Genomic DNA, 16,811 nt, shown 5'->3' on the forward strand with positions numbered 1-16,811 from the left:
TTAGAAGCAACTTCTCCAATCCTTATTGGGGGCCCCCTTCCACCCCCAGGCCCCATAGCAGCCGCATGGGCCGCTATGGCTATTGTTACACCACTGCTTCTGATGTAAAGGTGGGATCCTAGTGTGAGAGGGGTGTCTATGATGTGAAACAGGGAACTCTGATATGAAGTGGGAACTCTGATATGAAGGGGGGCTTCTAATATAACAGGGGGCTCCTAATAAAAAGGGAGGTTTCTGATGTAAAGAGGGCTCCTGCTGTAAAGGGGAGGATTCCTATGTCAAGGGGGGGATTCTAGTGTGAGAGGGGAGACTCTGATGTCAAGGGGGCTCCTGATGTGAAGGGGGGACTCAGATATGAAAGGGGGGACTCTTATATGAAGGGGGGCTTCTAAAATAACAGGGGGTTACTAATAAAAAGGGGGGGAGGGGGTTCTGATGTAAAGAGGGCTCCTGCTGTGAAGGGGAGGCTTCTGATGTGAGAGGGGTTACACTGATGTCAAAGGGGTTCCTGATGTGAAGGGGAGCCCAGATGAGAAAGGGGGGGACTCTGATATGTAGGGGAGGGCTCTGATGTAGAGGGGAGACTCTGTTTGAAATGGGGGCTTCTAATATAACAGGCGGGCTCCTAATGTAAAGGGGGTTTCTGATGTAACGAGGGCTCCTCCTGTGAAAGGGAGGCTTCTGATGTCAAGGGGGGATCCTAGTGTGAGAGGGGTGACTCTGATGTGAAGGGGGAACTCAGATGTGAAAGGGTGGGACTCTATGTAGGGGAGGGCTCTGATGTAGAGGGGAGACACTGTATAAGAGGGGCTTCTAATATAACATGGGGGGCTCCTAATGTAAACGCTGGGGTTCTGATGTAGAGGTGTGTGAAGGGGGACCTCTAATGTCAAAGGGTGGCTCCTAATGTGAGAAGGGGTGACTGATGTGAAAGGGGCTCCTAATGTAAACACAACATCTAAGTTGTGTTTACACCCCTTTAAAATCCAATCCAAACCACTCTCTCGCTTCTCGCATAAGGGTGTGGTTGGATTTTGGAGGGACCAAACCTCATGTTTTACATTCTAGACTGGAGTGCCTCAAGATTTATCATACTTTCAAAGTATGCCAGGACTGAAAAAAAGGTTGAAATACTTTGCCCTGGGGCACCAAAGGTTCCAAATCTTTGCTTCCCACCATCCCCAGGCATATCCCTCACTGTCCCCTATGGGTAAACCTAACCCCACCACATTTAAAAAGTGCAGATTGAGTTGCAATACTTGAGTTGCTCCCCCCCAAACCTACCACTCTGTGGTCCAGTGCCGGTGTTCTATCGAAAGCTCCAACTCATTGAGATCTCCAGCTACCTCACTACCGGTGCTCAGAAAGACTGGAGCGCCGTACAGTTGCCGCGCACGTTGCGCTTTCAGAATACTCCTCGAGTTTGCCACCTGCTGAATATTGTTACAGTGCAGCTGCGCAGAGCTCCGTCAGTGTTTTGGGTTTTCCAGTCTAACGCCGTCTGGTCGAAATCTCCAACTTGCAAATACCCGGCCGTGAAGTAGTTGGAGATTTCGACGAGTTGGAGCTTTCGATAGAACACCGGTCCTCAGCCAGGTTGATTGATGGCCAAGCACTATCAGGTCTTCCTGGGCTTACAGTACATCACCAGCATTGAGGCCTACCCACTGCTGGAAGTAACCGGGGCCATCAAATGTCTGGTCAGAGGACAGCAGGAAAAAAAAAAGGAATATATACAGAATATTTTAAAAATTACATACATTGAGGGACGGGCTGGAGTTGGGCTTTGAACTATTAAACTGTGATTGAATGGATTTCATCGTCCACAGTCCACACCTATACCCATACAAATTTGTACTTTAGGTTTGTATGCACGTTTCTTTAAAGTCCACTAATGAGCACAGGCGAGCACAGCAGAGCTGTGTAATGACCAGCAGATGGCGAGAGAGGTTCCAGGCTGGTTGTTACACTCTTACTTCCTTCTGGTGTTCCCCTCCTTCCTTCTAGAGAGCTTTGTATCTGCTGAATTGGCATTGTTGGGTAGGTGATGAGGATTCTGTGAACTGTTGGGGCAGTCAGGAGCCGTTGGCTCCTACTAGGCAAGCTCTTCTCCTCCAACAAAAAGGCGTGACTGCTTTTCCTCATCAGCTACTTCTAATATGGTCAAGGGGGGCTTCACTGTCACTTATTGACACCAGAAGACTCTACATTGATGGTCTATAAGAGCTTCCAATGTGCCCTCAAGCTCTTCAGATGACCAGAAGTCCATTCTCTGTAGACTGCTTGCCGGGCTCTGGTCATCGCACGGGCCTTCCATCCTGGTGACTCCTCAGATGTTGGACCAGGCTCTGCTTCTGCGTATAGCTTTTCCCACATTCCGTGCAGGAAAAGGGCCTCTCGCCCGTGTGAAGCCTCAGATGCCGGACCAGCTTGGTTTTTTCGGCAAAGCGGCGGTCGCACTCCGGGCACGGGTAAGGCTTGTCGCCGGTGTGGGTCCTCCGGTGGCGGACAAGGTACGATTTATACGGGAAGCATTTCCCACAGTCCGGGCACGGGTAGGGCCTCTCCCGCGTGTGGAAGACCTGGTGCTGGACAAGCCTGGCCCTGCATGGGAATGTCTTTTCGCACTCGGTGCAAGGGTACGATTGGTCGTCGGCGCGCGCCCTGGGCTGCTTTTGAAAAAGTTTTCGGCTCTTGGGCCCAGAGGACGGCTTTTCGTCCAGGTGATCCCTCTGGTGCGCGGCGAGCGTCGGCTCGTCTGTGAAGCATTTGCCGCAGTCCGTGCAGGAGAACGGCTTCTCGACCGTGTGGAGCCTCCAGTGGCGAAGCAGCTTGGATTTTTGGGCGAAGCGCCGGTCGCATTCCGGGCACGGGAAGGGCTTCTCGCCGGTGTGGCTTCGTAAATGGATGACGAGGTCCGTCTTCTGCACGAAGCGTTTTTCGCACTCGGGGCAAGGGAACGGCCGGTCCCCGGAGTGCAGCTTCTGGTGGCGCACCAGCCGGGGTTTGTGGGAGAACCGGCGGCCGCACTCGGAGCACTGAAACGGCTTCTCCCCCGTGTGGATCCGCCGGTGGACCGTCAGGTCCTTTTTGTCCCTGAAGCTCCGGTCGCAGTCCTGGCAGGCGAACGGTTTCTCGCCCGTGTGGAACCTCACGTGACGGGTGAGCTGGGACTTCTGCGAAAAGCTTTGACCGCAGTCCGAGCACCGGAAGGGCTTCTCGCCCGTGTGGACCCTCTGGTGGACCAGAAGGTCAGCCTTCTGGATGAAGCTCCTCCCACACTCCTGGCAAGCGAAGGGCTTTTCGGCCTGGTGCAGAAGCTGGTGGTGCAGAAGGGTGGATTTGTACAGGAACTGCTTGCCGCACTCCGGGCACTGAAACGGCTTGTTGGCCGTGTGGAGTTTCTTATGCCGGTTGAGGGCCACCTTGTTGGAGAAGCATTTTTGGCACTCGGGGCACTGAAGCAGCTTCTCGGCCAAGTGAAGCTTCTCGTGGCGGACGCGTTCCGCGTTCTGGCCGAAACATTTACCGCATTTGGAGCAGGGGAAAACCTGCCCGCTGGCATGGCCCATGCCGGGTAGACCAACATCTACAGAAGCTTCTTCAGGATTGGAAGGATCAGCTGACCTGATCTCCCAGTGGGGGGATTCTCTTGGGGTCTTTAGTCTGTTGTCACTGTATTCGGTTTTACAATCGAGATGTTCCCCCGATGTTCTCCTGATGTAGAGTCCATCTGATGGGGAGTAAAATGAATGTTAATAAAAGTGGAGAGCGCTAACAAAAAGCAAGCTGCGTAACGATCGACCTGGAACCTTCGCCCTCTGCTGGTCATTACAGAGCACTGCGGCTAAGGTAACTCTTGTGCACACCTTCTCTCATTAGTGGACATTAAACCGAGACAACAGCTTGAAGCCCAGGCCTGATCAACAGGTTTGTTTGTTGGGGGTCTATCTGTCTCTGACTTCTGTCTGGCTGTCTATTCCGTTGATTATTCCTATGTATTATCAGGACTTTGTGTGAACTCAGCTTGCCTGAGCTTTTCCTAATCATTGGCCTGTTACCTTCTGACTTCCCATCATTGCTTTGCTTACTCTGGAACCTGGACTCCATTTGCCTGTGCCTGACCTGGCCAATGCTAACCATCTGTCTGAGCACATCTCCAGTGTCTGTCCTGCCTATTGCCCCTGGCAACACAGAGGGTCTACAGAACTGTGACAAGCTGTGACTGACCAAATAATGGGAGGAGAGCCAGGTCCCACCAAGGGTTGGTGGGTCCTGAGGGCCCTCGTCCCCCAAGAAAGTGAACAAGGAGACTCGGTGAATGTTTCTGGACTTGGTGTTTTATTCCTCACCTGTGCTGATCTCTGTAGGGATTTCCTCCTCCTTCACCATCACGGGTGTGATCTCCCCTTCTTCTGCTTCCTCCTTAATCTCAACTTTGATATCAATCAGGTTTTCTTCCTGTACGGTGGACAAGACACAAGGAGAATCAGAATATAGGATCCAAAACTCTTCTCTCCAGATCATACGGTGCACTTCATCGGAAACCCTCAGGACCACCTACCTGATCATGGTGAGGGATCTCATGATGTTCCTGTGCGGAATCCCGGGAATATAGAAGGGCCTGAGGGATCTCATGATGTTCCTGTGCGGAATCCCGGGAATATAGAAGGGCCTGAGGGATCTCATGATGTTCCTGTGCGGAATCCCGGGAATATAGAAGGGCCTGAGGGATCTCATGATGTTCCTGTGCGGAATCCCGGGAATATAGAAGGGCCTGAGGGATCTCATGATGTTCCTGTGCGGAATCCCGGGAATATAGAAGGGCCTGAGGGATCTCATGATGTTCCTGTGCGGAATCCCGGGAATATAGAAGGGCCTGAGGGATCTCATGATGTTCCTGTGCGGAATCCCGGGAATATAGAAGGGCCTGAGGGATCTCATGATGTTCCTGTGCGGAATCCCGGGAATATAGAAGGGCCTGAGGGATCTCATGATGTTCCTGTGCGGAATCCCGGGAATATAGAAGGGCCTGAGGGATCTCATGATGTTCCTGTGCGGAATCCCGGGAATACAGAGGACGGGGACATCTCTCTGGTGGGTTCCTCTTACTGGATCCAGCTGTAGGAAACACACACACTGACTGAATACATTGTCTCTATGTGTGTATCAGATGATGGGGGATCTAGGTGGACCCTCCGTACTGCTCTCTCCTCTTACCCGGTGATGTGAGGAGTGGCTCATTCTCCATCATGACTTCCTTCTGTTCCTCCGAATTCTTCCATCCCTACATGGAGAAATAGACAGAGACATCCTGACACCTTATAGGAACCTGACACACACAATGATACAGTCACCATCCAGACACATCCCTTGTCTGTTCCTGGATCATGTCCCAGAATTCCCAGCACCGCTCACCTCTCCCGTCAGCAGCTCAATCATCTTGTTAATGACTTCTAGAATCCTCTTGTTGTTCTTTTCATGCATTATGGTAGGAAATGGGGTCTCCATAACGTGTTTCCGGCGCCTTTCTTCTGACACATTCTGTGACCTGGTCTCAGCAGAAGTCTCCTTCGCCAGTCTGTAAACCTGTTTGGAAAGCAGATAAGAGTGATGTCATGTGACCTCCCAGAATCCTCCTCACCTCTCCGGTCAGGTCTGTGTCTTATTAATAGAGATAAGAGTGATGTCATCTGACCTCCCAGAATCCCCCTCACCTCTCCGGTCAGCAGGTAGATGATCTCCATAGTCAGGTCTAATATCTTCTCAGCCACGTGCCTCTGATCCTTGTCCATCACGAGCATCGGGAAAACTCAGTCCGCTTCCAATGGACTCTACAAAGGGGAACATGGAGATGTATCAATGTTCATACTGTATGCGGGGTGATATGGTCTCCAAGGCATCAATAACCAAGATTTGAATGAGCCCCTTTCTATTCAATAACAGCCACAAACCTGAATGCCAAAGGTCAGCTCCTGAAGTTTTATAACATCAATCCTATATAAGAAGTGCATTACCTCTTCTATGGTGGATAGAGCACAAACCTAGCACATCAGTCCTTAAAAAAAATATATATATATATTCTATGTCTGCAACAAAGGAGGGGATACTGGAGGTGCAGTGCATTCTGGGAAGGATAGAGCTTAGGGGACACTGGGAGCTGTAGTCCTTCACCCAGGTAGGATATCTTTTCACAACAAGCTTTTGGACCACAGCAAAATGGTCGCCAAGTTTTTCCAGCCTAACAATGATAATAACAACAATAATCTATTGATAATAGATCTGTACTGTTATAGCAAAGAAGCTCACGAACAATTTTATGTAGAATTCCTATATCTTCTATTTGTTTTTCTATAAACAGAAAGCCGTGGGCTACAACAAAATGGCCGCGGTTCTCGCATAGACGCCTCAGAGCTGAGTGGCGCACCGTATAACGAGGGGCGTGGCCGTGGTGGAACGCACAACACGGAAGTAGAGTGCGGAATTGTCCTGTCGGGTGAAACGCAAAACCAGGAAGTAGCGTGCGACGTCTTTCTGCGAGGTGGAACGCACAACCAGGAAGTGGTGGAATCTTTTTCCGGGTAAGGATTGATGAAGAAGAGACCTTGAAGTTCCTGGCAATAAGGGTCACACTGTCACAGTGCTGCACTTGTCTGCCGTGGAGACAAATTAGGATTTATAGTGTATAGTTGGCGTTATTAATGACTTATAATATTGTTATAACCTTTTGTCATTGAAAATGCAGTTACCTAGTAAGGTGTTACTCTTAAAGGGGAAGTACACATAGCTGGGGGGTTTTCATTTTTGCAGTGCTTACCTTGAAATAGTTTTTCAGTCTCATTCACACTGGAATCAGTGTAGCTCTGTGATGTGTGCAGGGCCGTATCGGCAGCTCCCGGGAAGGACGGGTGCTGCGTGTGATTAGTACGCAGCCCCCGTCCTTCTCTATGGGACTACGCGGCCGTGCAGGTCCACAGGGCTGCGTTTTTCTTGGCTCGGACGCAGACAGGATCCATCCTGTCAGCGTACGAGTACGGACACGCGCAACGGCACGGACGTGCAGGGCGGGTGAGCGTACGGCCGCGTAGTCCCATAGAGAAGGACGGGGGCTGCGTACTAATCACACGCAGCACCTGACCTTCCCGGGAGCTGCCCGATACGGGCGTCCACGCAGCACGGAGCTGTACGTGCCGGACGATTCCTGTGTGAATGAGGCCTTCAAGTCATTTGAATGCATCATCCCCCCCGTCATCAAACCTTTCATCACAAGTAAGAATCGCCGGCCCTGGGATTTACACTGCACAGCCCAGACAGACAGCCTGCTTTTCCTCTGCTGCAGTCAAGTAACTCTTTCAGCTCTGGCCCCTCCCCCAACCTGTGACTGGACAGCGAGAGGAGAAGCAGCAGACTGATGAGCTCACCTCGCTTGCACTCGGCTCCCTCCTCCTTTCAGCATGCTCCTTTTTACTGCAGTTGACTCCTCGTGCTGCTTCTCTCTCCCCCCTTTCTAAGCTCTGCTGTACATGGAGACTGATACCAGGTCAGATTCCGGCATTTACAATGATTGCATTAAGGAGCTGTATTCACGTGTGCCTTTTATATTTACTGGGTGCTGCGCACTTGAGCTGTGCACTGCGCCGATCACTTGCTTGATTAGCTGTGCAATCTGCTGGTCAGTTGCTTGAGTACAATCCAATAGAGTGTAGTGAAGCAACTGATCAGCAGATTGCATAGCTAAGGTGTGCAGCCCCCAGCCAGGGACAGTACGGATCAGGAGGAGAGGGAGCTTGATGATGATTGAAGGCAGACAGGAAGTAAAGACCGGCTCATGACAGCTTCTTCTTCCTGCTCAACAGATTTCCAATAATCAATAAAAAGACATTCCTTCGTTGTGTATATTTTTAATACTCGGACGTCTCACATACAACATCAATGACACCACTAAGACGAGGAAGTGATCAACTGTGAGTGAAGATGATGGGGTCGCCCCGGATGACGTGCAGGAGTGTCACATGGGCTGGATAAAAGGGGAGAGACGAGGAAGTGATCAACTGTGAGTGAAGATTGGGGGTCCCCGGATGACCTGCAGGAGTGTTACATGGGCCAGAATTCAGGGGAGGAAGTGATCAGCTGTCAGTGAAGATGATGGGGGTCCCCGGATGACGTGCAGGAGTGTCACATGGGCCGGATAAAAGGGGAGAGAAGAGGAAGTGATCAGCTGTCAATCAAGATGATGGCGCCGCCCCCCGAATGATGTGCAGGAGTGTCATATGAGTCGGCTAGCTGGGGAGCCATTTGACCCTCAGAGCTGCAACGCATGACATGCAGGAGTGTCACATGGGCGGAATACAGGGGAGAAAGGAGGAAGTGATCAGCTGTCAGTGAAGCTAAAGGGGGTCGCCCCGCATGACGTGCAGGAGTGTCACATGTGTCACAATACAGAACAGAGGAAGTGTTCAACTGTCAGTGAAGATGAAGGGGGTCCCCGGATGACGTGCAGGAGTGTCACATTAGCCGGAATGCAGAGGAGACAAGAAGGAAGTGATCAGCTGTCATTCAAGGTAAAGGGGGTCTCCGCATGACGTGCAGGAATGTCACATGGGCCGGAATACAGGGGAGAAAGGAGGAAGTGATCAGCTGTCAGTGAAGATGATGGGGGTCCCCGCATGACGTGCAGGAGTGTCACATGGGCCGGAATTCAGGGGAGAAGGGAGGAAGTGATCAGCTGTCAGTCAAGATAAAGGGGGTCGCCCCGGATGACGTGCAGGAGTGTCACATGGGCCGGAATACAGGGGAGAAAGGAGGAAGTGATCAGCTGTCAGTGAAGATGATGGGGGTCCCCGCATGACGTGCAGGAGTGTCACATGGGCCGGAATTCAGGGGAGAAGGGAGGAAGTGATCAGCTGTCAGTCAAGATAAAGGGGGTCGCCCCGGATGACGTGCAGGAGTGTCACATGGGCCGGATTATGGGGAGAAAGTGATCAGCTGTCAGTGAAGATGATGGGGTCTCCGCATGACGTGCAGAAGTATCACATGAGGCGGCTAGCTGGGTAGTCATATGACCCTCAGAGCACCAATAGGCTTTGTGCGGCTCCAGGCAATGAACACAAGCACACTACGTGCAGGATGCATCGTGCTGTGGAGCAAATCTCCATCCATCTCACCCACCCATTATAGAGCACATGACCGAGGTCAATGTGCACATAAAAAGCTATACATAGTAATTCCAAGGCTGCGATTTATGGACCAACGGGCACTGTCCATGAGTGTAAGCATGTGCAAATGTTTTATGTGTACTTTACCCACACGAGTCTCTCAATTGGCGAGCGAGGCCTCTAATGAGTGGCCTCTCTGGTGTATATGAAGGTGGGAGCTGCGGGTGAAGCGCTTCCCACACTCGGAACAAGAAAAAGGTCGTTCCCCGGTATGAGTTCTCTGGTGACTGATCAGCACCGATTTCTGGTTGAAGCATTTCCCACACTGTGAGCAGGAGTACGGCTTCTCTCCCGAATGGATTCTCTGGTGAACGGTGAGGTGAGTGCTGCGGGCAAAGCTCTTCCCGCACTCACAGCACATGTAGGGCTTCTCCCCGGAATGAGTCCGTCGGTGTTTGCCCAGGGAGGTCTTCTGGGCGAAGAATTTCCCGCACTCGGGACAGGGAAAGGGTTTCTCTCCCGTGTGAACGCGCTGGTGCTTCATGAGTAGCGAATTCTGGTTGAAGCACTTCCCACACTCCGGACAGGAAAAAGGCTTCTCGCCCGTGTGAATTCGCTGGTGCCGGACAAAGGGGGACTTGCTGGTGAAGAACTTTCCGCAGATGGGGCAGGAATAAGGCTTCTCCCCCGTGTGGGACCTCTGATGGATGACCAGGAGGGACTTCTGGCCAAAGCCCTTCCCACAGTCTGTGCACACAAAGGGCTTCTCTCCCGTGTGCGTACGGTGGTGCAGAATGAGGTTGGTGCTGCTGGTGAAGCTCTTCTCGCACGTCAAGCAACTGTACGGCTTCTCCCCCGAGTGAGTCCTCACGTGTTTGATGAGCGACGACTGCTGGGCAAAACACTTTCCGCACTCCGGGCATGAGAACGGCTTCTCCCCCGTGTGGACCCTCTGGTGCGTTATCAGGAGGGACTTCAGAGGGAAGGACTTCTTGCACTCGGGGCAGGTGAAGGGCTTGGGCCTGGTGTGGATACGCTGATGTTTAACCAGCTGTGCTTTCTTGGCGAAACACTTTCCGCACTCCAGACAGATGAGAGAATGGGGCCCCTTGTACACCAGCTGGTGTTTGAGGAGGTCGGAGCTGCTGGCGAAGCTTTTCTTGCACCCATCGCAGCTGAAAGCCCTCGTCTCTGCACCTTCCCGCACGCGCCTATCTTCGGCCTCGCCCGACCACGGGACCGTATGGGCGGAAGGATCCCCCTCGTCCTCCGAAAACGATTCCTCTTTAATGCAGATGGATAAATAGTCCGACTCGTGATCGTCCTCGCCGGACTCGTCCTTGATGTGACCAAGCCTTGTGTGGCCCTCAACCTCGGAGACATCAGCATTTCCCGGCAGGTCACAGTCCAGGAGATCATCTTCAGAGTCAGACTCCTTCTTGATGTGGACCGTTGTGTATTCTAGTTCTGCATCAAAGTCCCCGTCTGAGGGGCTTCCTTCCCGCTTCACATCACGGGAGGCCCGTTGTTTCTGGGGGCCCTTGTGTACCTCTGCATTACATAAATATATCGGTGTTAGAATCACACTCTAGTAAAACCTAGAAGGGGGGAAGGCTGCTAGATCTGAGCAATGCATTGTGGGAGGAGGTCTCATGCTCCTTCTACAACGTGAGGCCACCTAGGGCAATGCATCATGGGAAGAGGTCTCATGCTCCTTCTACAATGTGAGATCACCTAGGGCAATGCATCATGGGAAGAGGTCTCATGCTCCTTCTACAACGTGAGGCCACCTAGGGCAATGCATCATGGGAAGAGGTCTCATGCTCCTTCTACAACGTGAGGCCACCTAGAGCAATGCATCATGGGAAGAGATCTAATGCTCCTTCTACAACGTGAGGCCACCTAGGGCACTGCATCATGGGGGGAGTTCTCATGCTCCTTCTACAACGTGAGGCCACCTAGGGCAATGCATCATGGGAAGGGGTCTCATGCTCCTTCTGCAACGTGAGGCTACCTAGGGCAATGCATCATGGGAAGAGGTCTCATGCTCCTTCTACAACGTGAGGCCACCTAGGGCACTGCATCATGGGAAGAGGTCTCATGCTCCTTCTGCAACGTGAGGTCACCTAGGGCAATGCATCATGGGAAGAGGTCTCATGCTCCTTCTACAAGTGAGGTCACCTAGGGCAATGCATCATGGGAAGAGGTCTCATGCTCCTTCTACAAAGTGAGGCCACCTAGGGCAATGCATCATGGGAAGAGGTATCATGCTCTTTCTACAACGTGAGGCCACCTAGGGCAATGCATCATGTGAAGAGGTCTCATGCTCCCTCCTGGTATGGAAGTGTGCCTACAACCTCATGGCTGTGCATCTGCAACCTGAGGTCACCTAGAGCAATGCAGCCATCGACTGCTCCTTGTTCTCCTGGCTGGAGGTTCCGACCTGAGGAAGCATAGCCCTGCCTCTACCAAGATGGCTGCCTCCAGAAGAAGGCATGGTAAGTCAATAATGGGGGAGATCAGCTTCAGGGAGACCACAAGCACTGCTGGTGACCACTCCTTTGCCCTCTGCCTGGCTATTTGGGGTGCAGCTTCCAGAGTTGAGGTCTTCTTTAAGGGAACAGGTCACTTGCTTAGAGTTTTTTGCCCAGGTGGTCTAACCCGTGATCACTAATCTGGTCCGAATTCATCTCATGCAACGCCGTTCCTGATCCCTCCCACCCGGCGTGCTATAGTCTACAATGCTTCAGATGGCACTACTGTACACACTCCATGTAGCTTCCATGTTCCCTCTACTCTCAGCTCCTCGGCTGACCTCCTGTCCACCTTACAAGCTCTTGTTTTGACATGGAGCCCTCAGCATGCAACCCCTCAGGCTCCAGAAAGAGATCTTCCCCATGGTACAACCCCTTGACTTGATCCGTCATGGCAGTGATCAGCTACAACGGCCCAGTGTTCCCTTCCCATGTACAGAAACCTTGACGTACCCATTGATGTGAGAAGCAGCCGGTCCTTCGTCCTGATGTCCTTCCGGGGTGACTTATGTTCCTATCAAGAGAGGAACCACAGAGACGTCCTGACACACAATGATACAGTCACCACCCAGACACATCCCTTGTCTGTTCCTGGATCATGTCCCAGAATTCCCGGCACCGCTCACCTCTCCTGTCAGCAGCTCAATGATCTTCTCGGTGACTTCTAGAATCTTCTTGTTCTTTCTGCCAGGTGTCAAGGAGTGTCATGGGGCTCTGTCCATCACCAGATGTCTTCTTCACTGCTACGTAATCCTGCATAGATACATACGTTTAGATATAAGTGATGTCATGTGACCTCCCAGAAACCTCCTCACCTCTCCGGTCAGGTCTGTGTTTTATTAATAGTGGTGTCATGTGACCTCCCAGAATCCTCCTCACCTCTCCGGTCAGGACTGTGTTTTATTAAGAGTGATGTCATGTGCCCTCCCAGAATCCCCCTCACCTCTCCGGTCAGGTCTGTGTTTTATTAATAGAGATAAGAGTGATGTCATGTGACCTTCCCAGAAGCCTCCTCACCTCTCCGGTCAGGTCTGTGTCTTACTAATAGAGATAAGAGTGATGTCATGTGACCTCCCAGAATCCTCCTCACCTCTCCGGTCTCTGGTAGGTGATCACCAGGGCGAGATGTATGATGTTCTTCTCAGTCATGTGACTCCGGTCTGTCCCCATATGCTCAGGGTATCAGCAGCTGATCCTTACACTCCCTGTCAGAGTTTCCCGGCAGCGTGGCGCACCCATGGCTCATCGGGATGGACAGGAAAATGCCTATAAATGGAAGATAAAGCAAACAGAGATATATTATTATTATTATTGTATCACCTATGGAAAGGACAAGGGTCCATAGAATGATATCACATGGCTGTCCTCTGTATCCAATCATATAAACATTATATTGATCTTCAGTCAATTATTACAATATATTCTCCTACCCCAAATAATTCCAGCTCACACCCAGACCAACCAAATGTCTCCCACTTTCCAGGCTCCTCCCAGCTCCCAAAGGCACTTCCGGGTTCTTGCGTTCCACTAAGCCTGCGCTCACTTCCTGCATCTATAACCAGCGCTCAGCGCCCCCATCTAGCGGCCGCTTTTGCTAACTGCACCTTTTCGCCCATAGGGATTATGAGTGAGGACTCGAGCGCCCTCTGGCGGCCGCTAGTGGAAGCGCCTCCCGCAGTATCAAATGTATAGGGGCCGGTGATCGATCAAAACTACGAACTTATCGAGTTGTGGGACCGCATTACTTCCGGTTTCCTCAGAACTACGAGGTTTTTACACAAAACATGTTGTGCACGAGCGCCATCCACGGCATTGCCCTATAGACATAGACCACAGCAATAAAGTAATAAAATGATGTAGGATGACAGTAAGCCAGCGCGTTCTTTAGCTCAGGTGCCCCACTCAAGCGGCGGCCATATTGCGTGGGGCACCGGAGATAAAGAACGTGCTGGCTTACTGTCATCCTACATCATTTTATTACTTTATTGCTGTGGTCTATGTCTATAGGGCAATGCCGTGGATGGCGCTCGTGCACAACATGTTTTGTGTAAAAACCTCGTAGTTCTGAGGAAACCGGAAGTAATGCGGTCCCACAACTCGATAAGTTCGCACTTTCGACACATCACCGGAAGTGAGAGTGGAACGCAGAACCAGGAAGTAGAATGGAACGCAGAGAATTAGCAGGAAGTGACATTTTTTTTAAAGCAGGAAGTGGGTGGGGTTAAGAGGAGTTTGGGGAGACTTGTGTGTGTGGGGTCTCATTGTTTGGGGGCAGAAAGGTATCCTAGGGGGTTCTTGTGGGTTATGTGTTGGGCAGACATGTATCTCTGATGTTCAGTGTAATATTTATATCTCTTATACATATTATGCTTTATACTGCACAACTCAGATACAATGTCTGTCATTTATTTGGCATTTTTTTTTCTTCCCGATGTGGCATTTTCACAGGTGCTTCAACCGTCACGGCGACGCCAGATGGTGGTGAGACGAGAATCGCCCAGGACATCCGCTGATCTGCAGAGGATGGAGATGGGTGACGGCAGTGAGCTGGCTGAGAAGATCTTAAACCTGACTATGGAGATCATCCACCTGCTGACCGGAGAGGTGAGGAGGATTCTGGGAGGTCACATGACATCACTCTTATCTCTATTAATAAGACACAGACCTGACCGGAGAGGTGAGGAGGATTCTGGGAGGTCACATGACATCACTCTTGCTCTTTCAACAGATATTGAAAAAGTCTGATGACCACGTAACAATCAAAGTGCCTCCAACTCACTTCCTGGTCCTCAAGAGGAAGGATAAGATTCTGGAAGTCGCCAAGAAGATGATTGATCTGCTGGCGGGAGAGGTGAGCGGTGCCGGGAATTCTGGGACATGATCCAGTAACAGACAAGGGATGTGTCTGGATGGTGACTGTATCATTGTGTGTGTCAGGTTCCTATAAGGTGTCAGGATGTCTCTGTCTATTTCTCCATGGAGGAGTGGGAGTATCTAGAAGGACACCGGGATCTCTACAAGGACTTCATGATGGAGGATCAGCCGCCCCTCACATCACCGGGTAAGAATTCATGACTTTTGTACTTACAAGAGACATGAGAGGGAGGTCTGGGTGAGACCAGTGTGTGACATTCCTGGAAGGAACAGGTTTATAATGTAGATGAATGCAAGTGGAACTCCTACTTGGAAACACCAAGTCACACTCTTTTGACCTTTCAATGTAGTGAGTAGTAGTTTTTACTAAAGCCCTTCAGCATTAAGTGGGTGCCTGGTGGCTATCAACAACCTGGTTATCACAAGCAGAACCCCTTATTTTGAGGACCACTTATGGGTTGTTTCTGACACCTTTGTTAGAAGGTCACCATGTTGGCCAAGGCTGAACCCAACATCCCGCACCTTGATGTAAGCTGCTAGATCAGGAGAGCCAATCTTGAAAATGTATCAAAGGCTTTCCACCCTTTGAGGACTTCCCTTGGTGGTGGCCTCTAAAGTCTGGGGGTAACTTTAGTTTCTGCCCCTTCCCCCGCCTCAGTGAATTGGCAAACGGGTCTATTAGATGTAGAAACAAGTAAATCGCCACTATGGTCACCATTATTGGAACAAAGAACTATGGATGCTCCGATACCGAGTACTCGTACTCGCCCAAATGCTCCGATACCGGAACTTCTGGTCAGAGGAAGACTTCCTCTGACCGCCAGTGCCGTAGGGAAACATGGAGCCGGCTTCCCGTGCGACCAGGAAGCTGAACCGCCTCTGGGCTTCCTGATTGGCCGGGAAGCCGGCTCCATTCTGATCGGCCAGGAAGCTGATCAGAATGGAGCCGGCTTCCTGGCCAATGAGCATTGAGTGGGCCGAACAGCTGCCTCGATGCTGATTGGCTGTGAAGCCGGCTTTCCAGCCAACCAGCATATGGTCATTACTCGTCCCATGGTTTCCTGATTGACCAGGAAGCTGGTTTCCCAGCCAATCACAATCAAGCTGGCCAAATAACATGGAGCCGGCTTCCCGGGCAGTGAGAAATGATGACCCGGCTTTCTGATTGGTCAGGAAGCCGGCTCCATTCTTATTGGCCAGGACGCCAGCTTCCCGGCCAATCAGAATGGAGCCGGCTTCCCGGCCAATGAGCCCCGAAAATGCCGGCTCGATGCTGATTGGCTGTGAAGCCGGCTTTCCAGCCAACCAGCATGGTCATTACTCGCCGCCTGATTTCCTGATTGGCTGGGAAGCCGGTTTCCCAACCAATCACAATCAAGCCGGCCAAATAACACGGATTCGGCTTCCCGGGCAGTGAGGAGTAATGACGAGTAATGCCCCGACTTCCTGATTGCCTGGAAAGGCAGTTCCATGCCAGTGGATGCACCGGTTATCGGCGAGTACCGAAAGCAAAATATCGGTACTCATACTCGGTACTGAAAAACCGGTATCGGTGCTTCCAAAGAACTTTCATATAGGGGAGTAACAAGGAGGAGGCACCGTGAACAAGCTGGTAACCCCCATGCCTTTGTACTCAACAGGTTTAGCCGAAAAGGCCGAGACACTACAACCACGCCGCCCTATAAGGAAGGCGTCGGGCTCGAAACAAGATGGCGCTGGTGGGCCCCGTAGAACTCAAAACCCATCACCAGTTAACAAGGGTTCTCGTATAAATGCCCGTGTCACCGGGCGCAAAATAATGATCCACCCGACTTGTCCATCAATACCACCATCGGAGAGGACGACCCAGGGGGATGACGAGTGCAAAAACACCCTCACTGGCAACTCCGCCCCCCTTCGAGACCAACCGAAGGACAACGGGCCTCGTTACCCAGCCCGCTTGGGTGGTGGAACATTTGAAGGCAACAAGGGGAAGCTGGAGAACCATCAGAAGGCCCATACTGGTCGGAAGCTGTACTCGTGCCCCGAGTGCGAGAAGACTTTCCGGGTAAGGTCACAGCTTAAAAGGCACCAGAAGGTTCACACCGGGGAGAAGCCGTTCTCATGCAAGGACTGCGGGAAGAGTTTTAGGGAGCGCTCGACGCTGAAGAGACACTCGTGGACTCACTCCAAGGAGAGGCCGTTTCCGTGCAAGGAGTGCGGGAAGTGTTTCACGGAGAAGTCGATGCTCAAGAGGCACTCGCGGTCT

At 51.6% G+C, this 16,811-nt stretch overlaps 2 protein-coding genes across 2 annotated transcripts in view; both read right to left on the bottom strand.

The window, feature by feature from the left end:
* The window catches only part of LOC108788099 (zinc finger protein 62 homolog), a 949,422-nt gene that overhangs the window by 615,969 nt on the left and 316,642 nt on the right, over positions 1-16,811 (bottom strand). The window lies entirely within an intron of this gene.
* The window catches only part of LOC108788076, a 240,035-nt gene that overhangs the window by 101,406 nt on the left and 121,818 nt on the right, over positions 1-16,811 (bottom strand). The window contains exons 13-19 of the mRNA XM_018557808.1: positions 12,309-12,317; positions 9,334-10,339; positions 6,428-6,534; positions 6,175-6,241; positions 5,419-5,589; positions 4,353-4,461; positions 2,301-3,733 (exon numbers count right to left, since the gene is read on the bottom strand). Of these exons, the coding sequence (XP_018413310.1) occupies positions 2,301-3,733; positions 4,353-4,461; positions 5,419-5,589; positions 6,175-6,241; positions 6,428-6,534; positions 9,334-10,339; positions 12,309-12,317 (2,902 nt within the window). The remainder of the gene's footprint in view (positions 1-2,300; positions 3,734-4,352; positions 4,462-5,418; positions 5,590-6,174; positions 6,242-6,427; positions 6,535-9,333; positions 10,340-12,308; positions 12,318-16,811) is intronic.

Source organism: Nanorana parkeri, unplaced genomic scaffold, assembly GCF_000935625.1.
Source record: "Nanorana parkeri isolate BGI_ZX_2015 unplaced genomic scaffold, ASM93562v1 scaffold305, whole genome shotgun sequence".
Taxonomy (NCBI): Eukaryota; Metazoa; Chordata; class Amphibia; order Anura; family Dicroglossidae; genus Nanorana; species Nanorana parkeri.